This window comes from Mustela nigripes, chromosome 7, assembly GCF_022355385.1.
Source record: "Mustela nigripes isolate SB6536 chromosome 7, MUSNIG.SB6536, whole genome shotgun sequence".
Lineage (NCBI taxonomy): Eukaryota > Metazoa > Chordata > Mammalia > Carnivora > Mustelidae > Mustela > Mustela nigripes.
This window is the reverse complement of record NC_081563.1, coordinates 38,809,076-38,836,506: the sequence shown is the minus strand read 5'-3', so window position 1 is coordinate 38,836,506 and position 27,431 is coordinate 38,809,076. Positions and strand designations below refer to the sequence as shown.

Genomic DNA, 27,431 nt, shown 5'->3' with positions numbered 1-27,431 from the left:
TACACAAAAGGTTGCATACTATGCACATTATTCCTGAACCTGCTTTTTTTACTTAAAAGATTCTTTTTAACTCTTATCTATTTAATAATGCTTGATTTCTTCAGACGTGAGTAGCTTTGTGGCCAGATTCATGCAGGAATTTTTTTCTTCAAAATTACACATGTTGCTTTATTGTCTTCTAGCGCTGAGTGCTATAGGAAAAAGCTAAAAAACCTTCTTTTCCTACCTCAATACTTATATCATTTGTCTTTTAGCTTTGCAATTCAAGATGTCTAACTATGGGGCTCTTTATATTCTTTTTGTTTTTGTATTTTAATAGTAAATCTATCACAAAAGAACCTCATTTTGTATGTAAAGACTCTTGACATATGAACAATATCCATTTATTATTAATTTTGAAATTTCCACTACAAACCCTATTTCTCAAAGAACACATTTGTAAACAGAACTTTCATTTTGAAAATGTGCTCCCACAAACATCATGTTTTGAGTCTCACAAATCTGGTAAGTGCATCTAAAATTTTTTTAATTAAAAAAACATTAAACAGAAAGAATAAACACTTGGATAATGTAAAAACTCAAAGAGTAAAAAAGGATATTGCATAACAGTAAAATAAAATCCTTCTTTTCAAAGGCAATTCCTATGACTGGTCTGTGATAGAACCTTCCAAAGATAATCTAACCCATAGATTCTCAAAGTTTGGTCTACAGATTCCTGAAAATCCTAACATCTTTTCGGGAGGTCTGCAGGGTCAAGGCTATTTCATAATAATACAAGGCAGGATTTATCCTTTCTGTGTGCTAACATGGGTGCTGCTGGAACCTTAGCGGGAAGCAAGGCAGCAACACCAAACTGTAGTACTAGTAAGGGTGCTTCAACGCTATATACTGACAGTTAACAACAAAAAAGACAGTTTCAATCAAAATGTCTTTGCTGAAGCAGTAAAAATCCTTAATCTGATTACATCTCGACCCTTAGATATACATCTTTATAATATTCTGCATGACAAAATGGCAGGTGTTCATAAAGCATTTCTTCTGCTCCATATCCAAGCATAGTGCTTGTCTCAAAACAAAGCAACTGTGCAATTGTTGGAATTACAATTTAAATCAGTCACTTTTCTCATTCGTTCACCATTTTGACTTGAAGCAACAATTGGTGATGAACTATGGTTATTCTGACTTGGATACTCTGCAGACATTTTCTTAAAGATGAACAAAGTGAGAATGGTATTTCAAGGAAAACTGAACGGTATTTGTAGCCAATGATAAAAATTGAGCTTTGACATGAAATCAGAATTTTGGAAAAGTCATGGGGAACCGGACCGCTTCTTAATACCTAAAGCCTTTCTGGTGAGATTGGTGGTGATATTAATCAAAGTGACTTTTTTTTTTTAAATACTGTATAATGAATTGTGACAATTTTTGGAAAAGTTGCATAACTTAGGGAACCAAGAGTTCTCAAGTTACCGATGCACGATGTTACAAAATTGTGCAAGGGTGAGAGATCCATTCACAATGCAAAAAAGACCAAAGGATGTTAAAGTAACAGAATATAGTGATAGTGTTTTGGATTCCACACGGCAAATCACTTTTTTTTTTTTGAAGCTTTTATTTATTTATTTATTTATTTATTTATTTGATGGAGAAAGAGAGCAGAAGTGAGGGGGCGGTGGCAGGCAGAGGGAAAAGAAGACTCCTTGCTAAGCAGGGAGCCAGATGTGGGGCTTGATCCCAAGACCCTGGGATCATGACCTGAGCTGAAGGCAGGCAGATGCTTAACTGACTGAGCGACCCAGGCTCCCTGGGCAAATAACTTTTAAGAAACTATCACTTACTGAGTCTTGATGCACTATCAAAGACAACCCAAATTACCTGAACATGCTATTAAATATTCCTCCCTTTCCAACTATCTATCTGTGTGAGGTCAGCTTTTCTTCATTTACTTTAGCCAATATAACACACCAACAGATTAAATGTAAAAGCCGATATGAGAATCTAGCTCTTTTTGCTGTTCTTGTTGTAAGTAGGGTCCATGCCCAGTGTGGAGCCCAATGAGGTGCTTGAACTCGACCCTGAGATCAACACCAGAGCTGAGATGAGAGGTAGATGCTTAACCGACTGAACCACCTAGGCTCCCAGAGAATTAGCTCTTTTAAGTGAGAGATTAAAGAGATTTATAAAAATGTAAACAAATGTGGGCACCTGTGTGGCTCAGTGGGTTAAGCCACTGCCTTCGGCTCAGGTCATGATCTCAGGGTCCTGGGATCAAGTCCCGGATCAGGCTCTCTGCTTGGCAGGGAGCCTGCTTCCCCTTCTCTCTCTCTGCCTGTCTCTCTGCCTGCTTGTGATCTCTCTCTCTGTCAAATAAATAAATAAAATCTTTTTAAAAAAACGTAAACAAATGTCACTCTTCTTGCTAATTTGTTTTTATATTGTAGAATATTTTTCATAAAAATACCTTTAAGATGTGATAGGTTTAATATTATTTTTAATAAATAAAATTTTTATGAAATTCTCAATTTTATCCTCTAATACAGCAAATTTTTTTAAAAAAAGATTTTATTTATTTGTTTGACAGATAGAGATCATAAGTAGGTGGAGAGACAGGAAGAGAGAGAGGAGGAAGCAGGCTCCCCACTGAGCAGAGAGCCCAATGTAGGGTTCGATCCCAGGACCCTGGGATAATGACCTGAGCCGAAGGCAGAGGCTTTAACCCACAGAGTCACCCAGGTGCCCCTAAAGCAAATATCAATAGATGAAATCCCATATGAAAAACTCTTGGATTCCCAATCATGTTTACAAGTATAAACAGGTATGGAGACCAAAAAGTTTTGAGAACCGCTAACATAGAAACATATATAAGCTTGTGAACATCATTAGCTGGCTGGGCATGCTTCTCTGATGCTCCCAGGATGCCCTGCTCCCACCACTCTTCCAGGCTCTGTCCTGTTCACAGCACTTTTCCTTTGGAGACTAAGCGTCCCCACAAGGCAACATATCCCAACTCATCTACCTCTATTTCCTGCCATGGTACATTCTAGAAGTTGCTTGTGATTATTGGAATGAGCAGCTCAGTATAGGACCTCTGGCTTTAGCTGGCTCTTTTCTACATAGTTTACAAGAAGAATTGGTGTTAAATTTGGGAGAGAGGCATTCAAAGTCTTTTTCGGAATTCGGGTTGCTGTCAGGTTCTGGTTCAGGGGTGAGTGCATGTTTTATGCACTGTGTTTTTCTTAATCCATCCCCAGTTCAGGCTCTAGAAATTGCACCCTAGCTGTGCTACCTATGAACCCTACTACCAATTTTCATAATTTTCAGATTTTATCTTACTGGGTATTTTAAGAAGAATGTGGATGGAGATTTATGGGGCACATCTAGCTTGGAGCCATGCTTACCAAAGATCCATTGTTAATTCAGAAGGAAAAGAAAAAAACTTGCCTGCTCTGGGCTCATATACAGCTTGGTCCCCACTTGTCCTGTGTGTCTGGCATATGCTGGCATCGGGGTCAGAACCATCTGCTCTTCCTCGTCCTGGTCCATTTCGGTCACTAATCCAAAGTCTCCAACCTTGACCACATTGTCCACTGTAAAGAATATATTGGAAGGCTGGAAAAAAATAAGACAGACAAAAGCATGATAGGTGTGCATGGAGAAGGAGAGAAAGTAAAAAGAGAACTGAAATAACTACAGAAGAGAAAAACAAGAAACCAGATGTTCTCAAGCATTAAACAGACTAATTAGAAAATAAAAGCAATCCTTCAATGCTGAGTAAGTATTGTTAGAGTAAGGAAAAGGGAAGGGTAGCAGAGGAAATGCACATTTATTGAACATCTATTTAAACTCTTACAGATTCACATTCTCTGGGGCCCAGTCATCAATCTCAGTATTCTTTACACTCTCCTTTGGCAAGCTCTTTATGTCTATAACCGAAACCATGATATAATAGTAGTAATAATAGTAAATGCATACAGAGCACTTGTAATGTGCCATGAGCTGTTTTAAGCAGTTTACTAGTTTAATTCATGTAATACTTACAACCCTATTAGTCTCTTAGACCCTCATTTTACAGCTGTGAAAACTGAGGCCCAGAGAAGTTAAAGTGTCCAAGGGTATCCACCTAGCAAGTGGTAGAGCAGGATTCGAACCCAAGTGGTCTGGCTCCAGAAGAAAAAGACTTCTGGTTCACTGCCACAGAACGAGCACTCAGTGAAGTCCTTGCCCTACGGTAGCCATCACTTCTATTTGATGAATGAATGAAACAAACTGGCCTTTTGTTTGTGTCTGAGGGTGGGAAGTAGGCTACCAAGGGGAATAAGAGCTCCTCACTACAACCTTGTGCTGCCTCTTTTATACCCGTATGCTTACCTACACTCCCAGACCTGTCCAGAGTTCTACACTCTCATATGTAACTGTTTATATGACATATCCAGCCAGATTTCTCATGGGCCCTCAAACCTCCCTGCGTGAAATAGATCATCTTTCCTTCAGCACCTACTCTAACTGTGGTTAACATAAACACCATTCAGAGCTCTTAAAATAAAGAAAAAAGAGAGCCATTCAGCTCATGAAACTGAATTTCATCTGGCTTCAAATACTGCCAGACAAAAACCATTTTATTCCCGAACTCCAAAATACAATTCTATAGTGCTGGCTTTGAAGCAATTAAGTTATTGCATATAACCAAAATCTATAGTAATAACCTCCTGCTCTCCCACAGATGATCTTATGTGAGAGAAAACACAGACTGTGATGCCTTAAATTTCACATTCCCTCCTCTCCCCTACCTTCTGGTGTCAGTTGTTAGTTACTAAACACCGTAATAGATATTTTTGGGTGTGGGGAGGTTCTCCAGCATCTACCCCCTGTGCTTCCACCAGAAATACCCTGACTTGACTTTGAGAACTCCCTTTTCCCCAACTGTGCAGCAACCTCATGCTTCAGCTGGACGTTATCCCGAGGTTACATCCAGAGGTTAGAGAAGTCAATCAGCACGATTCCATCCCCTGGCCAGGAGACTGATTTAGAGGTGGGTATGTATCCTTGGCTTAGCAATTAGAAGGAAACCCAGGACTTCTGATTGATACTGGGGGAGAGAGATACTTTTTTCCCATTCCCTTTTCTCTCCATACCTATCTACCCAACCACCTCTAGAGACTTGTAATGTGTAGTCCTGAGAATGCTGGCAGCTATCCTAGGCCAGTGAAGGGAGAGCATGCCTGAAAATGGAAACAAGAGACAGTGATGGGACAGGGGACAGCTTCCGGCTTCATCACCTGATCCTAGATAAAGGATCCTGGACAGCTGAGTTATATGGACCAATAAATTTCCTTTGGGCTGCATTTTATTCAAATAAAATGATATGAGTATATAGACTATGTCAGGCATTTTGACAGGAATGTAACAGGGGAACAAAATAAACACAGAAACACAGAACTGAAGGATAAATAATACAAGTGTGATGAGAATTTAAATAAGAAATACCAGGCTCTATGAGGACTCAACGTACTTAAGGAACTGTGAAAAGCCCAGCGTGAAGCCCAGCTAGAGTGAAGGGAAGAGACTGGAAGGACCTGGAGAATCAGAGGCGGGAAAGTGCCAATGACAACGATCAACAAGGTACAAAACGGGGGAGGGCCAGAAGGTTTTACATGGAGCTCGGAGACTTGGGTCAGAGTGAACAGAATGCAGAGCTATTCAAACTGGGAACAGAAATCTTGGAGGTAATTTTTCTGGTACCCCAGAAATTGTTAAAAATAATGTATCTTTAAAAAAAATCAGACTTTTTGGTTCCTAGAAAAACTAGGGGAAAATTAATTTTCTTCCTAGAATTTTTTTGGTGCAGAGACAAACACAGAAAAAAATCTGTATAGACAATGTTGTAGCATTTGACAAATATTCACTAATAGCTCATTAACTTTATAAAATCAGCAGAAGGATACTCATTATCAGTGAAAACATAATTCCATTGTCTTTCAACTTGGCATTTTGTATGTATAGTAAGGGCTAAGCGCAAAATGAATGTGTAAATCAGTTAATAGTTTCTCACCAAATGATAAATGTTTACTATAGTCATATAGCTAGCACCCTCTCATGTTAGTATCTGGCTTTCTGGAAGTCAGTTGTGTTCTCTTTTCCAACCAAAAGAAATCATCTCTGAACCTTTCCTTCAGTGCAGAATAATACCTGTCAGTCAGTTTAGGTCCACATCAAAATCACAGAAGCACAGTAATTATATAATAATTCAATAACAGTTACTCTGGAAAATAGGAACTAATTCTAATTCTTGTCCCCCTTATTCCAAACTCAAGGGTTAGAAGATGTACAGCTGATATGAGAAATCAATGTCCAAGTAGCTACTTTGGTGCCTGAAACAAAGTTTTTGGTTACATGAAACAAAATTGAAAATACTTCAATAATTTAAGCTGCTTCCATCGGAAAAGTACTTATATATTCACTGTACATTTACTGATGATCACTATGAGCATATGAAATACGGCAGAAATTAGTCAAGTCAGAGTTCCATATAATTGTTTCAGAAACACATACCCAGGAAATACTGAGTATTTTAGTAAGAATCTTATATAATTTAGCATATCACATTGCCACAATATTCAATATTGTATATACTGAAAATAGAATAAAAGGCTTTAGAGCTGCAAACAGTAACCTGGCTATTTGCTTTCTTTCTCCATCCAGCTTCGCATGCCCTTCCCCAGGGCCTAAATAGTTCAAGAATAGGGGCAAAAAGCCTGGCGATTTGCTCCAGTTCAGAGCTGGCTATTGAAGGAAACTATGTGTCTCCTTCCACTTGGGTCCCCTTCACCACGCTACCTTGGCGCCCTCGGGAACTTAAGTCAGGGTTACCCAAAGTCTTAGGAAAAACAGTCTATCTGCTGTTCATGGTGGCTTTGTCTTTTTTAGCTGGAGGACGGGGAACCCATCACAGGAGAGAAGACATGCTCTGCCTGAAGGTTTCAAACCACAAGACTTCCTTCTGCAGCAGGTTCCCCGGGGCCTCTGCTCCCCTCTCTGATACCCTTCCTCTCCTCTGCTCTTCAGGGCCCTTCGGTTAAAATCTGACAACTACCGAAAGTACTGCTCTCAATCACAGAGGGTCAGAGCGAACCCCTTGGGTGATGTTCCACGAGTACAGACCTTGAGGTCCCTGTGCATGAGCCCTTTACTGTGCAGAAACTCCACCGCCTCCGCGATCTGCAGGAAGATGAGCAGACACACGCTTCTTTCCCTCTCCTCTAGGGTGCACCGGCTGTTCAGCCAGTCTTTGAGGTTTTCCTTTCTGCAGAGCTGCATCTGAATGTAAAGATACACCTTCGGGGAACTGGGCTGGAGTTTTTCTGCGGTGTTTTTAGTGAGATCTAAACTTAAAGTGGTGGGTCTGGGAGGAGAAACAGAGAACGCAGGTTCAGAAGAAGACTGGCTACTGGAAGGCTGGAGGGCAGTTAGTTTATTAGTGCAGTGGTTGCTCAGATGCAGTCGCTTCGTTCTGAGTTCTTCTTTACTGGACGCGTTATCACAGCCAGAATCTTCAAATACTATAGAAGAGGATGTTCTTTCCCCTGACCTTTCATAAGGAGAAGTTCCAGAAGGACACAGTTCGAAGGAGTGACCCTCGTCATGGCCATCCAGAGTACCATCTCCCGTGTCGCAGTCCGTAAGGCAGCTGTCCCGGAGGTTGCACGCGGCATCCGCGGACTCACTGCTGTCCCCGTGGTCCGTTCCTAAAAATTCCAGCGGAGAGAACTGGCTCTCGGAAGAACTCGTCTGGCCACAGGAAATCCCTACTGAAAAAGACCTCCTTTGTGAAGAAGGAGCTATGATTTCAATATGTTCCTTTGTAGAGAAAGGATCCATTCGGCGTATCTTAACTGATGGGGCATCCATTGGACTAGGAGAGCTGAGTGGCCAGTCTGTGCTGAAGGTGGGACAGACACAAAGGGAAGAGAGGACATATGTGCTGATTAAATGATCTGAACCACAATCTTTATTCCAAAAGCTTTATCTATATGAAAGCCAGTACCAAATGACATACCACACACAGAAGAAATAAAAAACATACTATGGGAGACAAAGAACATTATATGCCTTTCATTGCTTCTAAAAAATTTCAACTGGAAAGCTTAATTTTAGACTTGAAACAGTTACGTGGGACTGTCATGCCAGAGCAGCCAGAGCATTTATGCAAAACACAAAGCCCTGAGAGACAGCCAAGGAAAGGACTCCTCAGGGGCCACAGTTCCGAAGCCCTTGTCTGAATTAGGGCAGTAGTGACCAGGGCCCTCAGCCATTGGGCCACCTCACTTGGATCTTCCATGGTTTGGTTACTGACTGAGTCTGTAAATTTCATCTGGACAAGTTACTACATGTGGGTCTAGGGCTGTGTTCCGTATTTTAGGCAGGAATTTTACTGCCAATTATTTGGTAAACAGCCTATATGCAGCCTGCTTCCTCTCTGTTCTCATTTACTCATTTTTAAAAGAGCCTTCCTTCCTATAGCAGAGCATACTTAATATGGGCATTATCTTTAAGTATTTTTAACTGCAAATAGCTTTAAACTAGTTTTTTTTTTTTTAATTGTGTCAAGGTAGTCACCATAAAATATATCATTAGTTTTTGATGCAGTGTTTCAAGACTGTTTGCTTTAAATTAGTTTAATAGTTTTAAAGGAGTTGTACACTGTTAACTACTGAGAAACTGAAAATCGAAAATAAAAAAATGGTGACAAAAGCAGACAGAACCTCTTAAAGAGAAAAGCCACTGTAAATCCCTTAGCAAATTACAATTCATACAGCCCTATCTACAAATAATTTTTAAAATTCATAGTCTAAAATATAAACTTTTCTTCATTTTAAGTAAACTTTTCAATTAACAAGTGCCTCTAGAATGTTCCAAAACATGACAGAGAACAGCATTTTTTTCTTAAAACAAATAAGCTAAACTCTTCTCTAGTTATAGAGATGAATTTTGTTCACATAAGCAAAAAAACTAGCTTCAAAAAAAGTACTAGATTTTAAGTCTATGTCTAACCAAGTTACCTTTCATCTTTCAGCCAAATTTCATCCATTTTTTCTTGCCACTTTTCTGGTGGGGCTTCCAACCAAGCATTGAAATACCTAACAATCCCTGGATGGTCAAGCTTGGCTAAGGCTTTAACTTCCCGCATTACCTTTTCCCGAGCCAACTCCCTGAAATACAGAGAAAAAGACAACACCGAAGGTCACTCTTACTGGAAAAAGTAATCATATTTTTGGTGAGAGATAAGAAAATAAAATTCTCTCTTGAATCTAAAACTAGAAACAGATGACTTAGCCCTAGTGGCACAATTCTAAAAAGCCATACAGTTAAGTTTTAAAAACATGTATTTTAGGATTTTTTTTTCTTTTTATAGATATAAGTGCTATGAACACATTGCTTCATTCAAAAAAACTTTCCTGGATGACTGAAAATGAATGACTACAGACCATTAAAGATATAAAGACCACTTCTTAATGTTTGTCAATTCAATAGGGGGATGAATAGGTATAAGTGAACTATTCAGAAAAGAGAGCTCAGGAGGACAGCTCAGGAGGATGGAGAATAACCCTACTTGGTACATATGTAACTGGTGCATATTGCCATCCAAAAAACCTGTACTAGCATGTTTATTTGTTCAAAGCAAGCCTCAAATACTGAATATCACAGGCAATGAAGTCTAGTTAGAAAAGCACCCAGATTTGATTTTCTGCTTTGATAATTTTTCTGGTAGATCTAATCTCACATTTCTAGGGATCCCACTAACTCTTCTCTATATCACCTTCAAGTGCTTTTCCTTGAGCCTTTGTTAGGTCATTTTGTGTAGTGCCATCCCTCTGCTACACTCTGTCGTGTGAGTGACAGCCTACTCTTCAATACCCAGCACAAATGTCATTACCTCCAAAAAGCGTGCCTCCTTCAATTTCAGTTACATCTGCACTTTTTCAAGAGAAGCTATTTACTATCCTAAGCCCCCAGGTCACAACCATTGTTGCACTGCAGTTGTTTGCATATATATTCAAAAGCCTCAAAGAGTCATTCGTTCTTGGAGGCAAAAACTTTGCTTAATTTCATATCCTACGTGGTGCCTGCATATATGGATACTTAAAGTACTCAAAAATTATATACCAAGGAAAAGAATTAGTCCCAAGGAGAATTAGTACATAAAATCCTCCCAGGCTTGTGTCCCTGTTGGACAGACTGATTACCAGTTACAAAGACAACAAAGCAATCAGTGCACATTTAATCAAGAATCAATAGGAACTTATGGGCGCCTGGGTGGCTCAGTCAGTTAAGTGTTTGCCTTCGGCTCAGGTCATGATCAGGGTCCTGAGACTGAGCCCCATATCAGGTTCCCTGCTTAGTGGGGAGTATGCTTCTACCTCTCCCTCTGCCCCTTCCCCCTGCTCTTGTTCTCTCTCCCTCCCTCTCTCTCAAATAAATAAATAAAAAATCTTTTAAAAAAATCAACAGGAGCTTTCTAAAATAGATGGAGAATGGATTACTCAAAGCCCATCATCTTAAGCATGAAACAGTTCTGAGTTAGAAATGCTACTTCTAGGAATCTATCCTATGAAAACAGATGTGGTCAAAAATTTATATAAAAGATGGACACTACAAAGTTGTTTTTAACTGCAACAAATTTGAAACACAAATATTTAACAATAAGAAACAGCTAAACAAAATATTTCCCATATATCAACTGTACTATTATCCAGCCATAAAATACTTTCAGTTTATTTCAGCATGTATACTCTTAGCCTATTGCTGGCATGGAAATTGCCAAGGATACAATAAAGGAAGCAACAGATTAAGCTGTACTGTATTGTTAACTATGCTACTAACTAGGTAAATTTATGATCAGAAAAAAATAAAAGGAAATACCCAAAAATGGTAATAGTGAGCATTACTAGGAAGAGAAGACACAGAAGATTTTTAATATTTTTCCCTATTTTCCACAATACATGGGTTATTTTTAAATGGTGCTACATAGTAAATATGAGAGTCATCATAATCCACTTTGGAAAAGTCCTGAGTGTTTAAGAATCAAAAACAAGGGCATATTTTTTTAAGTCAAGGCAAAGCAATCTAAATACATCACCCCTTTTCGACGGCTGGTTACTTGGTGGCGCTTAGAAGCTAAGGTTCAGAAGGTCAGAAACAATGTTTTCTATATGTACAGACTATAGCAAGAAGGACATATTGCCTATGAGATGAGCAATATGGCGCAAGTTGCAAGTCCACTGACAACACCCTCCCTTACCTGTTGGGGAGGCGGATTCTCTTGATAGCATAATTGCAGTCATCTACTTTGTTTCTGGCTTCAAAGACGACTCCAAATCCACCACGACCCAAGCACTGAACTGGTTCAAAATCTGTTAGATAGCTTAAAAAGAAAAAAAAAAAGGAAATTTCATAAGGTAATAGTTCAATCTTACTTTATGATAGCTATATAAAGAGTACATAGACTCAGTAAGTCTCATAAAGCTTATTTTAATAGATTGTAGTTTAAATTCGACTACTAGCATTCTTTGCTCTTCTGTTTAAATAAATGAAGCAAACCTATTCTAACTTCTTTCTAGGAAATTTATAAAAAATAAAAAAGCTACTGTTTATTGGGAATTGCTTATTAATCACTTGTTTTTACAGCAACTGTACTACTGTTCTAACCTGTCCAGCACTTTCCATCACCTACCAAAATATTCTACCCTTCCTTCTCTAAACTTCTGCCTTCTGTCGCATTCTGCACTCAATTAGAAAAACACAGCTTAGGGGCATCTGGATGGCTCAGTCAGTTAAGCATCCTGCTCCTGGCTTTGGCTCAGGTGCTGATCTCAGGGTCCTGGGATCAAGCTCATGTCAGGCTTTGCATTCAGTGGGGAATCTGCTTGAGGACTCTCTCTCTCTCTTTCTCTCCCTCTGTCTGTCCCCCCACTCCTCACTGCCTTCTGTTGCGTGCACACTCTTTCTCAAATAAATAAATAAATCTTAAAAAAAAAAAAAGAAAAAGCACAGTTTAATTTTATGTCAGTCTCTATAAATTCTATTAAAAAAATGTAATCAATCCTATTAAGTATTGTTTTTTTCTTTTAGCCAGAAATCTTTCTAGTAACCAAAGCTGTGTGGAATCAGCTGGGTGGCTTCAAGAGTCAGTGTGCTCACCACCAGAGGAATTCAGACAGAAGCTAACTCCGCATCTGTGACTTACAGGCTGACACACACATTGTAGCCGCATCTCCCTTCCGCACCTGACTTCTTCACTCGGCGCTCCAGATTCCAGCCGATTGTACCAGGCTCTCTCCCAGCTTTGGGGCTTTTGCTTCTGAGATGCTCTACTGAGATGGCCTATTTCTTAGTACTTAATGAACCTCTGTTTTCCCTTTATTCTGGAACCTTCCTAGACCTGTCTCAATGTTCTCATAGCACTTTGCACATAGTTTTTTGAACTATTTAAACATAATCTCAATAGCTTACAGCTATTTGTGGAAAGCTCGCTCTCCCTGCTGCCTCTGTATTGTGGGGGCCTTGAGTGCAGGAAGGCATTCATACTTCTTTTTGTACTTCCAGAACTTGGCCTTACCTGTCAAGTGGAAGGTCTAACAAATCTCAGTCAGATAATATATGAAAAAATAAATGAACGCATGCATGCTCTAGAAGTTGTTCTTCCAGCCATATGGGGGAGAGTTGAATTCGATTATCTTTATTGTCTCTCAAAAGGCTAAGTTTATTACTTTAGGATTTGCACACTCATTCATTTAGTAGTTGGCTCAGCTGGTTACAGCACAGAGCTGAGGAGAGGCAATCGATCCCAATCCTCTGTGGGCCAATTACCTTCACAGAGAATGAAGAACGATAATCTGCGTCCCTAAAAATAGCTAGTCAAGGCACTTCGGTATAGATCCATCTCCCCAACTACATAGCTCATGAAATTCACATCCTACTCCTGCAGGGCCAATTGCATTATTGTCCTATATTAAAGAAAATGAATACGTCTTCTAAAAAGAGAGATATCTTATATATGATTATAGACTCTATAAAATGAAGTATCATCTTGTCGAAGGTCCCAACTCACAATGACCAAGTTCAGACTTGAATTCATGACTGAACCCAGAGCTCAGGTTCTTTATGATGCCCACCATATAGCAGGCATTCAATAAACATTAGGCATTAGCATAGAGCCACCTGGATTTGAAAAACAATCAGCTGTACTCGCCACACTGAATAAAGTGAAAGGAAAACTAAATTGAATTCAATTGCAGAGTACATTATTCCAGTTCTCCTCACAAGAGCCTTACAGATGTAAGTTTATTCACTCCACCTACTCCTCCCTGTCTTTCCCTAACTCTTCCTTAACTCACAATTTAAGGTTCAATGAAAATGTGACCTCACGTACGATGCCCTCTTGAATCATTACAACCAGTGCCTAAGTCACTTAGTTTGCCGCTTTTTTTAGCTGTTTGTTTAGTCCAGTATTATCTTCCCTCATAGACTTTAAGCCCCTCTTTTTATTTCTCCCAAAGCCAGAAATGAAAGTGCTGCACTCGGATGTTCAGAGTAAATGCTGAATAAAATGCTGAATGACCCGTGAATGGCTTCCGTGGCGGATTACCGCGTGAGAGCTGTCAGGTCCCTAGTTTCTCCCTCTCTCTGCCTGCTGCTGTTGCCGGCCACTGACATAATAATTAGTCACAGCATCTTTATCAGAAAGGGTACTAAATCCTTTGCCATTTCTTAGTCACCTGGTAAATTCTGCTCTGGGAAACTTGTAGCCAAAACAAATGGATTACAGTCAATTCTCAGCTTGTGATAATACAGTATGAATGCAGCTTAGATAAATTATGTCTACACATCATCTAAGTATCACACATTTTTTCACTGTAATTTTCAATCTTTTCTGTCATAAAACCATTACCCTAGATATTAAGCAGTAAGGTTCTGTATCTCTTCCTTGTCCCCATATCACCAAGGACTAAGTATGATATCAAAACAAAGGGAAAATATATAAAAACAAAGGGAAAATGTAGGAGTAAACCATGTAATATGAAAAGGGAAACACAGCTCCACTTCCTGTACCACAAAGCATGAAAACCTGACCAATGCTAATAGATTCTCTACTTTTATTTTACCTTCAAATTATTTGAATTGCCTACTTTTTATGTGACTCACCTCCCTCTTCTAATTTAAAAATGACCTACTGGTGTATTTCCCCCCATTTTTCTACTTCTTATCTAGACAGAATAAAGACTAAATAAATAATTGAAGATTAAGTAACATATAGAGATTTAATCACACTCTAATAACACAATAATAATTTGGTTCTGTTCATACCAAGCCCAGTACACAATACACTTTTGATAATAAAGTTATCTGAATAAGAACTTAATTTTGAACTTCTATAACACTATTTTTATACCTCTTAGGATACATATCACTGTGAATAAATTTAAGTTACTTCAGGGCTAAGTCTTTGTTTTACTTCCCTGGATATTGACACATTAAAGGAAAAGTTAAACAAGATCTTGATGATCAAGAGGTCATTTCTTCCTTGATTCAAGCAGCTGTCACCCGAAGCTGTAGCAAACACGTACATACTTTATATATGACAAGACTCTTACCGTGATACATATCCAGAATTTTTTATGTCATTCCAGCTACTGTCCTTAGCTTCTCCATTGACAGAATCATATTTACTTTCAGTTTGGCACTGAGTTTCAGATTCCTTCCTTTGCTAACAAGGTGGGGGAAAAAAAATCACTATCAAAACTGAACTGCAGTTAGCTAACAATCTTAAGCTATAAAATAACATTTAAAAAATAAATAACAGGGACAAAAAGAAAAGTATTATAAGCACACAGAATACAGCATTTCCCTTGTCAGTGAGAAGTGAAATGGGAGGGTAAAGGCCAGACGGGAAGAGGTTGAGAAGAGAGGGTGGTAAGTCGGGAGAGATGAGAGGATGGGTAACACTGACTTCATGGTGAAACTTAAGTAAACGTCCCCTTAGCCCCCACCACACACACTATTCTCCCAACACTCTGAAATACATTAGATTCTGAAAAATGTCTTACTCTGTGAGGATGAGGATGGAAAAGTCTACGCACAATAAAAGTTGTTGCTATGATACAAAACAGAATAGTTCCAACTATTTCTTTCCACCAGTGTAAGAGGAGGACAGGATCCTTTTTGCGAATGTTCTTGCTGTAATTTGGGTTATCGAGGAATCGGACTGTGATCTGTGTGCTCCGTTTGCTCCTCTCCCTCTTGTAATATGGTAGATAATAACCATTATCTTCAAAAACAAACATAAAAATACATATAAAAACAAAAAACAAACACAAAAACATAAAAGATTATTTTTTAAAAAAGATAAACCAATACACAGTCTCCTTTGGTTGTTAAAAATTATCTGTTTTCCCGTCACTTCTATTACTAATTCCTTTTATTAAAGTTTCATCTCTTCCTTAGCACTTTTCAATAGCCTCATTACCCTACTTTTTCTTTTTTCCTACACAAACATATTTTCCTTTATCCCATAGCATCATAAATTTTTTTTTGTACTAATTAATAAGACTAGCAAAAAACCTTAAGGGCCACCTTATTTGTTACCTCATTAATAATCCAGTTCTTTAAATGCAAGAAAGAATTAGTACTCAATCTTTCTTCAAGGTTTTTAAGCTTTACTCTCATTAGGCATTAATGATATACAAATTTTACCATAAATTATTCTTTGCAAACTCAGAAGAAAACTGCTCTAACAGTCTCCTTGGCTCATTTTAAGCTGTCAAAAGGAGGCTGTCCTAGAAAGCAGCCTGACTGTTTGGCTTCTATTTTGTAGTACCTGGACAGACTACATAATTCTCTCTTGTCGTGTATTTGGATCAGCATCAGATAAAGACTGTTGCTTCTAGGTCAGAATCCTGTGTTTCTGTCAATTTAAAAATTTTACAATAACTTCCCATTACTGGCATCTAACGTGAACTCTTAAGGAGTCTCTTTTTGTCTAATGCAGACTGATAATTTTTTTTTATATCTAACTATTCAAAGTCCTTCCATGGCTGAATGCATCCTAACCTTAAATACCCTGGAATGTATTTCCGGTCAAATTTCACCTACTCTTGACTTTTGCACTAATTTCTCTTGTTGGAGGACAAAATTAAAACCCCCTCATTTTATAGTGTTTTCATTTAGCATTATAGGAAACACCTATTTTCTTCATTACTCAGGCTGATATTATACAGATTACATAAGACAGGCTGATAACTAAATGAAAGCTAATCACAAGAATTAATGCTTACTGAACACTTACTATTTGCCAGACACAGATTATACGTACATTATCTCATTTAGAAGTTATAGCAATCGAATAAGTAAATATCAGGATTACTATCCTTGCTTTACAGATGAAGGAACCACGAGGCAGTAAGTTAGTGTGCCCAACCTAGTATGTGGCAAAACTGGGACTTGAACCCTGGCACTCTAACTCTGGAACTTATACCTTTGGCCACCATTCATACCATTCCTCCGAGGATATTTTCGACCTTCCAAATGACTACCGTTCATTTGAATTCTACTAATTAATTTCAAATTAATAAATAAACTAAGAGGAAAAATGAAACTCAGCATTTTCAATGCAAGCTTCATCACACTTACCATATGGGTACTGCAAGATTGAAAGTGCGCCATTACTGTACTCTTCATGAGAAAACTTATCGTTACTAAGACATTTGTCAAATTCATCAGACCCTACCAAGACAGGAGTTCTGGAAGGAGAATCTAAAAGAAAATGGTAAAATCTTAACTGTTAAAACTTCAGTGAAAATGTAGGTACTTATAATTCATTCAAAAAAACAGGTTTTCAATCACAGTTCTGTTCAAATATGTTAAGTAAATGGCTCAAGGTTCCTTCCCCTTGAAAAGCAATCTTTTAGTGGGTTAAAGCCTCTGCCTTTGGCTCAGGTCATGATCCCAGGGTTCTGGATTGGAGCCCTGCATCAGGCTCCCTGCTGAGCAGAGAGCCTGCTTCCTCCTCTCTCTCTGCCTGTCTCTCTGCCTACTTGTGATCTCTGTCTGTCAAATAAATAAATAAATAAAATCTTAAAAAAAAAAAAAAAGGCAGTCTTTTAGAGAAGATGAGTCATTTAAATAAGTAATTAAAATAGGATGTGACATATGCGATCAAAACCATATGCAAGCTATGGAAAGATAACTGAAGGAAATGGTAGCTTACTGTTTACTTCAACTCATTTAAATGTCTCAAAGCATATGATGTAATAACCAGATAATGTTTCATAAATATTCTTAAAATTTTTTTTATTGAATAACAAAGAGAGAGAGCATGTGAGCGAGTACAGGGGGTGGGGAGAGGGAGAGGGAGTGAGAGAATCTCAGGCAGGCTCCATGCCCAGCACAGAGCCCAAAGTGGGCTCAATCCCAGAACTCTGAGATCATGACCCAAGCCAAAATCAAGAGTTGGAAACTCAACCAACTGAGCCCCTAGTGCCTTTGTTTCATAAACATGAAACAGGTACCCCTGTTTCATAAATATATTTTTTTAAAGATTTTATTTATTTATTTGACAGAGAGAGAGAGCTCATAAGTAGGCAGAGAGGCAGGCAGAGAGAGAGAGAGAGGAGGAAGCAGGCTCCCTGCTGAGCAGAGAACCCTATGCGGGGATTGATCCCAGGACCCTGAGACCCATAAATTCTTAATATGTTAAGAGCTAAATGATACATAGTCATAGTCAGCGAATGGCTAAGAGTGTTTCTATGTTGTCTAGAGAAATACTTTATTAACACTGATTTCTTTAGAAGCAGCTGCTGTTTTAATGAAATCAATCTGTAAAAGATCATTCAAATTCTCCAACATCTGAAATACCTACCTAGTGTGTCAGAAAATAAAGAGTATAGAGAAGTTGTAATCTCTGTGGTATTCAATACTAGGACAAAGACAGTCAATAATACTACAAAAGTTCATAATTCACTTACGAATTAAGGGTTTCCACTTGATTGTTGGCAAAGGCATAATTGCATACTCATTATTGACAGATTCCAAGGCCTTGGGACTTGTAGGAAACTTTTCTGAAATTCTGACTGATGACTGCAGATACAACTGACCTCGGAACATTCCTGAATCAATGAGAACATTGTCAATTATATTTAGAATCAAGCACCAATTTTTTTCAAAAAGGTTCATTTTCATTTAGTACAGTTAGATTCATTCATTATTTCTTCATGTGCTTCATAAGACTTTTCAAAGAAGAATCAAGGCTCAAATACTCGAATGCAACTCAAAGGTTATTTAACAAAAATAGGAAAGGAAAGTTATACATAAGTTACAATGTTTCTCACTAAATAGTAATTGTCAATAGTTACTGGAACTTCCAGTAAGGAAGTTCAAATAAATCATTGGACACTTATAAAACTAACAGCTTAGATGAAGTAACTTTCTTTTTAAGGAAACCAAAACACCTGTAATTCCAGAGGTACTGCTAACACATCAGTTAAATACTATCACGATACATGTGTGACATGTTATTCTTCCAAATGCTTGCATTTCATTGAGATTGAGGAGTGGGTAGCACACTGACAGAGCTTAAAAGAATTTTATGAGTATCTGACCACCAACACTAGTGCAAATAATGAGACTCAAAAGTTTTGCAAATTTTATTTTGTAAAGGCCTCCAATTGCCCAAGCACACAAGAAGTTTGTTACTATTTTTCAGATAAGTTGTAAAGACACACAGGAAAAAAAAACCCCATAATCTTTAAGCGGGGGCAAATTGATGTAGATGCAAATACAAACGTAGAAAGTTTTAGAATATGAGGATATATGAGTAATTCACAGCATGTTGTATCATGGAAACATTTCTAAGACTTTCTAATAGGGTCTTAGAGGACAAGAATATACCAGAGTAATTCAAAGTTTCAGAATTGGATAAATGGAAAAAACCCAGTAGGTATGGAAATCAAAGTATAAATCTTAAGGGCAATCTAAGCCAGGGAATGTATTTAGGAATTTAAACTGCTATAGGCATACTTGAGGTAGAAAAGAACAACGCAGGAGTAAAATTAAGTGTCATTAAGTCCTATCACTACATAAGAGACATCTACTCACCCAGGTAAACGCTGTTTTCTGTGGCTCCTCGAGCAGCTTCTACAATGTCTTCTTCATCTTCTAAAACTTCATTGTTAGATGCATAACTTGTATCATCAAAAAGACTGATGGGAATGACTTTTCCATCCTTAACCAACCAAGCAGATGCAATGGGAGTACAAAACTAAACAAAAATAGAAAAGAAATTTTACATTATTTCAAGCAGTATTTATGTAGTTCAACTCCTAAAATGGCATTTAAAAACCACAAATTTTAAAATTTTTTCCAGATTTCCCATGTATAACTAATAAATAAAAATGTATATATTTACAGTATACAATGCCACATTTTGACATATGTATACATTATGAAATGATTAGCACAATCAAGCACCTAGGTGGCTCAGTCAGTTAAGTATCTGCCTTTGGCTCACATCATAATCCCAGGGCCCTGGGATCGAGCCTTGCACTGGGCTTCTTGCTCAGCAGGGAGCCTGCTTCTCCCTCTCCCTCTGCCTGCCTCTCTGCCTACTTGTGCTCTCTCTCTCTCTCTACTTGTGCTCTCTCTCTCTCTCTCTCTGTCAAATAAAATCTTAAAAAACAAATCTACCCTCTTCATTTCACAATGTATATGCATATCAAATTCTCATCTATACACCTCAGCTGGTCTAAGTGTCTGTCCAACTCTTGATCTCAGCTTAGGTCCTGATATTGGAATCGTGAGTTCAAGCCCTGCATTGAGATCTACTCTAAGCAAATTTCAAATATATAATATAGTATTATTAACTATAGTCACCACACTGTACATTACATCTCCAGAACTTATTCATCATGCATAACTGAAATCTTGTACCCTTTGACCAATATCTCTCCATTTCTCCTATCACCACCCCCTCCAGCCCTTGGCAACTACCATTCTACTCTCTGTTCTGTGAGTTCAACTTTTTAAAATTCCATGAGTAAGTAAGATCATGCACTATTTATCCTTCTATGCCTGGCTTATTTTCACTTAGCATAACATTCTCCAGGTTCATCCATGTTTTGCAAATGACAGCATTTCCCTCTTCCAGGCTGGATAATATTCTACTGTGTACATATACACACCCCATTTTCTTTATCCATTCATTTACTGATGGACACCTGGGCTCCTTCTATATCTTGGCTACTGTGAACAGCAAAGCACTGAACATGGCAGTACAGATATCTCCTTAAGATACCGATCTGACTCCCTTTGACTATCTTCCCAGAAACAGGATGGCTGGATCATAGGGTAGCTCTCTTTTCAATTTTTTGAAAGCACTCTTCACCCCAGTGGCTGCACCACTTCACACCCCCAACAGCAGGGCACAGAGATACAAACATCCTCACCAGCACTTGTCTTCTGTGGTCTTTTTCAGAAGAGTCATTCTAATACATGTGACTTCTTTAAAGTGCTTCTTAAAGCATAGAGAATGGGCTAAGAATCCAAAATGACAGTTTTTTCCCTCTACCCAAAAAGTCTGGTCAAATTGGGAAAGGAAAAAATGTATTTACAGATGTTCAGTGGTCTCTAGTACCTGGTATTCCCATTCCAGATGTCCTCCCTTCTTGTTAAATGCCATAACCTTCCAGTCAGCAACTGAGACCTTTATCACTGTGTCCATCATGGCGGCTTCCTGGTCTTCCACATCTGAAATAATTTTAGACCCTTCTTTGTTCCCACTGGGCTTTAGGGTACTTTCAATAAATCCGGCTCTAGTTTCCATGTCTGGAATATACCGAAGTTCAAAGTGGCCAACACTGAAATTCCACCTTAAATTTACAAAAGTTTATTTTAGAAATTTACACTTAAGTAAATGGACCAAATAATACAGAACAGTTCTACATTCAAGAAGCGAACACTAAAACGTTGCCATGAGAAAAAGAAAAACTCAACAGCATTTTCTGAATTGTTCTGCTGGTTTTTGCCACAAGAGGGCATCACTTCGTTCTGATCCTTTAGAAACAATGTTTCTAAGTTACAAACCAAAAATGGCTGTGGGACACCTCAAAAATTAACAAATCACATTTCCAAATCAGAATGATTTTTTCCAGACACACCAAAGTCACCTTAAAATGAGGGTAGCAGCAGTCTGCTTTCTTTTTTTTTTTTTTTTTTTTTTTTTAAGTTTTTTTTTTTTTTTTTACAGAAAGAGATCACAAGCAGGCAGAGAGGCAGGCAGAGAGAGAGAGAGAGAGGAGGGAGCAGGCTCCCTGCTGAGCAGAGAGCCCGATGCGGGACTCGATCCCAGGACCCTGAGATCATGACCTGAGCCGAAGGCAGCGGCCCAACCCACTGAGCCACCCAGGCGCCCAGCAGTCTGCTTTCTTTACTAAAGTTGTGCACATTTCATTCAAGTGCAAAGAAATTAATACATTCCAATAAACCAAATACACAGCAAGTTGAATGCATCGATTTTGTATTTATATGAAAACATAGCCCTGAAAGGCAATATTACCCAGTGCACCAAGCCTGAAGGTCATACCACCTCAGTTTCAATCTGAGATCTCTCCTGAGATCTGGCAAGTCATCGAACCTTTCTTGTGTTTCAGTGTCCTCATTCATAAAGTGGCAGTAATAAGGTTTCCACTATAATCAATATACAGAAAAATCTCTTAACCAATGACAATATAATAACCTGTCATTTAGATATAAAATGGCTTAATAATCCTGACATCTATTTAAAAAATATACTTAAGGAACACTGATCTTAGACCCTAGACTCTTCCCATTCTGGTGATTCAAAATTCTGTTAAGCTGGACATGTGTTTCTATTGGTGGCTGGACACCTAGCAGGCACTCAAATACTTAAGGAAACAAAACCCAATCAGGATAAAGAAGGTCAGGTTGCCAGCAGATGCAAAGCCCTATTCACAGTCCAGTGAACATAGAAATATTTTCTTAACTGAGTTTGAGAAAACAGGAAAGGAAACTGAATTATATTGCATCAGACTAGACAAAAATCTGAAAGTTTGGTTCACTTTCAAAAGATAGAAAGATGAGATCTCAAATGATTTTTACTACAGCAAGTTAAAATTTAAAAAAGTTAAAAAAAAAATCCAGCATGTGATTTACGACCAGCACTTGTTATCTAATCATATTGCTTTTTAATCACATATTTAAATGTAAAAATTACATAAAGAATTCATTATTTGAAAAGGGAAACAAAAAGGTACTTGACCAAACTGAAATGCGTTCTAAAAATGGGGTTGTCAAACACACTGTGAAACTACTTACTAGACGGAACTACAGAGTTAGAGACCCACGTTGAAATAAAGCACATTAACTTTGTCTTAAGAGTGCTCTGCATTCAAAGAACTTTGATCAGTGAAGCTGTCACTGTATGGGCCTCACCTGGTTACTGCCTCCAGAGCTTAGAGTGAGAGTTTCAACTCGGAATATGTTAATAATCATGAGACCATTTTTAATTTAAGGCCTACATTTCTCTTAAAAGAGTATGTTTTAAGGACATGAACAGAGTTCAGGAAATCTCCATAAAGAAAAATCGGATAAATCTGGGGCTTGCTTAACTTGTAATTATCAACAGGAACGTTCTCTGAACACATACTTCTCGTTGCCACTGCGAGGTCCGACAGCTCTGACAGTTTTCTGGGAGCGTTGCAGAAGAAGGATGTCTTCTTGTTCCATATCATCATTATCCCATTGGCGACAACCCAAAGCTGAACAGATGTACCTCACCTGAAAAAGACAGAAATAAATTTTGTGAAAAATATAAGTTACAGGAGATCAGAGACATTAAAAGAATCAAGAATCTCTAAGAAATACCCAAGTATTAAGAAGCATCAGTTAGACTACCAACTCCTAAAATGAGTTACTTAGAACCATAAAGGAAACAAGAAATATTTAGTTCAGAGAATGACTTTAAGGATTTAGATAATTTTAGTTTTATTTGGGGCATTTCTATGGAATACATGAAAAGAACAGAACCAGTTGTGATCTCCTAGCAATAATATCATTAATAAAACTCCAGGTGAGTTAAAAAAAATCAGCCTCAGAGTTTTCATTTGATGGAAGTATTAGGTTGTTTAAAGACTTAAACTTTACCAAACAGATATTGTATTTAAAAGTGCCTACTTCAAATCTTCATTAGAGAGAAAAAGGAATCTTCACATGATCTGAACTAAAATCCTCCCAGAAAACAGCACACCTGCTAGACTACCAGAAATTTGTAGCAGCACATCAAATCAGAGAACCAGATGATTGGGTTCAATCCCACTGTTTTACAAATGAGAATACTGAAGGCAACAGAGGATCCCAAGGCCTCCTCAGTACAACGCTGATGTGGGGAGTGGGGAAGGCAGAAAAGTGTCAGCAAGAGCAAGGAGGGGCTATGGGCCTAACACTTAGATAAGGAATCACTAATGTTCGAAAAACTCAAGGGTCAAAAGTCATTTTTCTACTCTTCCCTGCTTTAGTCTTGTCTATATATAAAATATTCACATATCAAAGTTAAGGGATTAAAAAAGATTTTTACTTTTCTTCAAAGGATGTTTTTAGTTATTCCTAATAAGAGATCTATAGTATAAGACCCAATCTTAGAAGCAGATTATGATTGTATCCTAAAAACTAACGTTAGAGAAAATCTAGGTCTTGATAGTATAACTTTATCATCAGACAGACCTAAGTCAAATTTAACCTCAGACATTTCTGAACTTTTTAGTCTCAGTTTTCTCATCTGTAAAATGAGTACAACTTTCCTCTTGGATTAGAAGATCAAACTAGATAAATTGGTAGCTATTATTCTTATCAGGATCATTAATATTTGGAGGAGTCCTCATCTGTCCAAATGGAGACAAAAATGTATGACCTTTAAGAATATTGTAAAGATTTCAAAATAATGTATGTAAAATGCAACTGACACACACTAGACATTATTTATTAATTCTCTTCCTCCTGCTATTCCTGTTCATTCTGTTGTCTTGGATACATTTAGCTTCCTTAATAATATTTTGCTCTTTCTACTTTGCAGTGTTTTTATTAAAACAAATGATATCCTTGGGGAACAAATAATTATTAACCTCAACCAGTAATAGTATAGCTTAATACATTATTTCTTCTATCCCTATTTATCTGATTTCTCCTCAAATAATTCAACATTTTCACTCACCTTTCCACTGTATGCGCTGAGTCCATATGTCGTGAGAGACTTTCCTCCAACCAAAACAACATCATCTCCAAATTTATAAGAAGATTCAAGAAGTGATTCAACTGTAAAAGGAACTGTTTCCATGCTCTCACGGTCCCGGTCCCATTGGAAGAGGTCTCCATCCAGAGAAGGAATGATCATCTTATTCCCAAATACCTAAAACAAAATCTAACTTTTAAAGGCATAATAACTTTGAGCCTGACTTTCTCTGGTCTCCTTCAACAGTATGGGAGTTGGGGTGGTTCATCAACTAAAATACAATTTGAAACAATAGCCAGTCTCTCCTGGGACCTACTAGAATACTAGAATACTCTAGTATTCTCAAACTCTGCTTGCTATGGGTGTCCCATAATGGTAAGCGAGCTGCCAAAAGGAAGTTTTGTGATCAAGTGAGTTCAAGAAGGGGTTATTACAGGAGTTCTTGTAGCAGTTAAGATGCTAACGTATGGGGCACCTGAGTGGCTCAGTTGGTTAGGTCCTGCGGAGAAAGTAACATCTGAGCAAACCCTTAACTTGGGGGAGTTAACCATATCTGGGAAAGAGCCTCTGTGAAGACTTTAAGGTGCAAGACAGTTCTTCACATTGGAGGAAGCACAAGGAGAGGGAACAAGGCTATGGGGCAAGGGTGGAGGCATGGAGAGCAAGAGATGATGATTGCTCCAATTCAGGCAATAGCTGTTGCAGGCAGTCAGATTTGGGATATAACAGGAAGGCAAAGCCAACAGGATTTCATGGAGGAGTCCCTGTATAGTATAAGCAAAAGCACAGAGTTCAGGAAAACTCTAAAAAGTTTTTGGCCCTGAACATCTTGTTTCTTGAGAAAGAGTTATTAGTACATGGCTTTGTAACATTGACCTTTTGGCATTTAAAAATACATACATCTTGATTTACTTCAGCTAATGACACAACTATTTCCCTGACCAGGCTCAGAACTTTGGAAAAAAGAAATATAAAGAAGTATGAGTTTAATAAACAAACAAACAAACAAAAAACCCCCCCAAAACAAGGGGCACCTGGGTGCTCAGTCAGTTAAATGTCTGACTCTTGATTTCGGCTCAGGTCATGATGTCAGGGTTGTGAGATTGAGCCCTATGTCCAGCTCTGGGCTCAGCAGGGAGTCTGCTTGAGGTTCTCTCCCTCACTTTCTGCCCCCCTCAAAATAAATAAATGTTAAAAAGAAAAAGTCCAAAAATGATCTTAACTTTTTTTTACAGTAAAATTTCTCTATGTACTTCTTTGTTTCTCAAGTAGAATCCTATCTTCAAAGGGATACTTACCTGAAAATGCCCATATAGTCACTACAAGTGCTTACACATCCTCCCTTCCCTCTAGCTTGGCCCCACACCTCGGGATTCTCACTGGCTGGCAAAAAACCACTCCTCTCATCCACTTCTTTCATCTTCTAGTTCAAATCCCTGTACCTCCTGCCTGAAATATTATAATAGCCTCTTTACAGTTCTAAACTGGCAGTTTCCTCAATCTAAACTCTACGGTATCTTCTAGATTAATCTCTGAGTCAGAGTTAAGCTTGTTATGACATTATTCAAAAGACTTCAACAGTTCTCCATTATCTTCTTATTAAAGACCCCAAATCCCAAGTCTGATATTTTCAAAGTCCTCTAAACATGACCTCAAACAACCTTTTCTTCCTTGTCTTCCACTTTTCCCCAAATGGGCAGAAATCAGGTCTCACCTCTTAGGCGTGATATTTAATATAATATTACTATTATTGTTCATTGATGTCATTGTCAATGTCACCTCTTCTCCCTGGAACACCCTCTGGTACCAACACTGCCCACTGAAATCCCAGCTGGCCTTCAAGTTAGCTTCACTTACACTTTTGCTTTCAAGTCTAAGAAAATTTTTAGCAGCATAAGGTTGCTGACAAAGATCTTCCAGTTCCTTAACACTGTACTTACTGCTGTAACTATAAACTGAGATAGCATTACGTTCTCAAAAATTGTTTACTGTGCCTCTACAGTGCCTTTCTACAGTTTTTATACCATGGCTATAAAAGCAATGCACCCAAACTTAGTGCCCACATTTTGTTTTCCAATTCCACTGCCCACTGAAGGAAACAAGGCTCCTCACAGAAATGTCTGATTCCAGGGCTGGGGCATGAGAGGGAAAAGATGAGACTTCAACATCTTATTATTCTAGAGATTAAGGATGTGCACAATAAAGAAGCAAAGGGACACCTGGGTGGCTCAGTTGGTTAAATGTCTGTCTTTAGCTCAGGTCAGGATCTCAGGATCCTGGGACAGAGTCCCACATCAGGTTCCTTGCTCAGCAGAGAGACTGCTTCATCCTCTGCCTGCCACTACCCCAGCTTGTGCTCTCTCTGAAAAATAAATAAATAGGGGCGACTGGGTGGCTCAGTGGGTTAAGCCTCTGCCTTTGGCTCAGGTCATGATCTCAGTTCTGGGATTGAGCCAACATCAGGCTTTCTGCTCAGCAGGGAGCATGCTTCCCCCTTTCTCTCTGCCGGACTCTCTGCCTACTTGTGAGTTCTCTCTGTCAAATAAATAAATAAAATCTTTAAAAAATAAAAAAAAAAAAAAAGGAAAAAGGAAAAGAAAATATAAAATCTTACAAAAAAAAAAAAAAAGATAGAAGTGCACCACTGACCAAATCTGGAACAACTTAAGTACCAAAATAATAAATTACTGAATTATAAAGTACTAAGGGCCTACTTATAATAAATTGATAAACAAAACATGGCGGAGAAGGGAGGGCTCTTAACTGCAATTAAATGCCTTTAAATATGAAGGGAGGGACGAAGTTGGAAAAATAAAAAATTTGCAAACATTGTAGTAAACACTGCAAGCAAAAATCAGCAATGGTGTTAAATCTAGGAAGGTGGAAAATTTGATGAGGAGTAGGATAACTACACGGTCTTAAAGCATCTGCCCATGGACTGCTTATTAGTTAGACGAAACTAAAAACAGAAACAAACAACAAAAAAACCTAGTAATTATACAGTGGAGAATTTAGATAATACCCTGACCAGATGCTCAAAATCAACATCATCAAAGAGTGACAGATGTGATACCCTGACAGAGGGTACTTCCCCTGTGTAGGATTCTATGCTAAGAATTAACAATCTAGATCTAATCACCAG

The 27,431-nt window shown here is 38.2% G+C and overlaps 1 protein-coding gene across 1 annotated transcript in view; it reads right to left on the bottom strand.

Annotated features, from left to right (window-relative positions):
* EIF2AK3 (eukaryotic translation initiation factor 2 alpha kinase 3) overlaps positions 1-27,431 on the bottom strand; it is a 65,994-nt gene that overhangs the window by 8,243 nt on the left and 30,320 nt on the right. Inside the window, exons 3-14 of the mRNA XM_059405642.1 lie at positions 24,272-24,466; positions 22,712-22,842; positions 20,681-20,915; positions 19,147-19,309; positions 18,018-18,158; positions 16,684-16,806; positions 15,102-15,322; positions 14,649-14,761; positions 11,297-11,419; positions 9,057-9,206; positions 7,159-7,936; positions 3,442-3,609 (exon numbers count right to left, since the gene is read on the bottom strand). Coding sequence (XP_059261625.1) covers positions 3,442-3,609; positions 7,159-7,936; positions 9,057-9,206; positions 11,297-11,419; positions 14,649-14,761; positions 15,102-15,322; positions 16,684-16,806; positions 18,018-18,158; positions 19,147-19,309; positions 20,681-20,915; positions 22,712-22,842; positions 24,272-24,466 — 2,541 coding nt within the window. The remainder of the gene's footprint in view (positions 1-3,441; positions 3,610-7,158; positions 7,937-9,056; positions 9,207-11,296; positions 11,420-14,648; positions 14,762-15,101; positions 15,323-16,683; positions 16,807-18,017; positions 18,159-19,146; positions 19,310-20,680; positions 20,916-22,711; positions 22,843-24,271; positions 24,467-27,431) is intronic.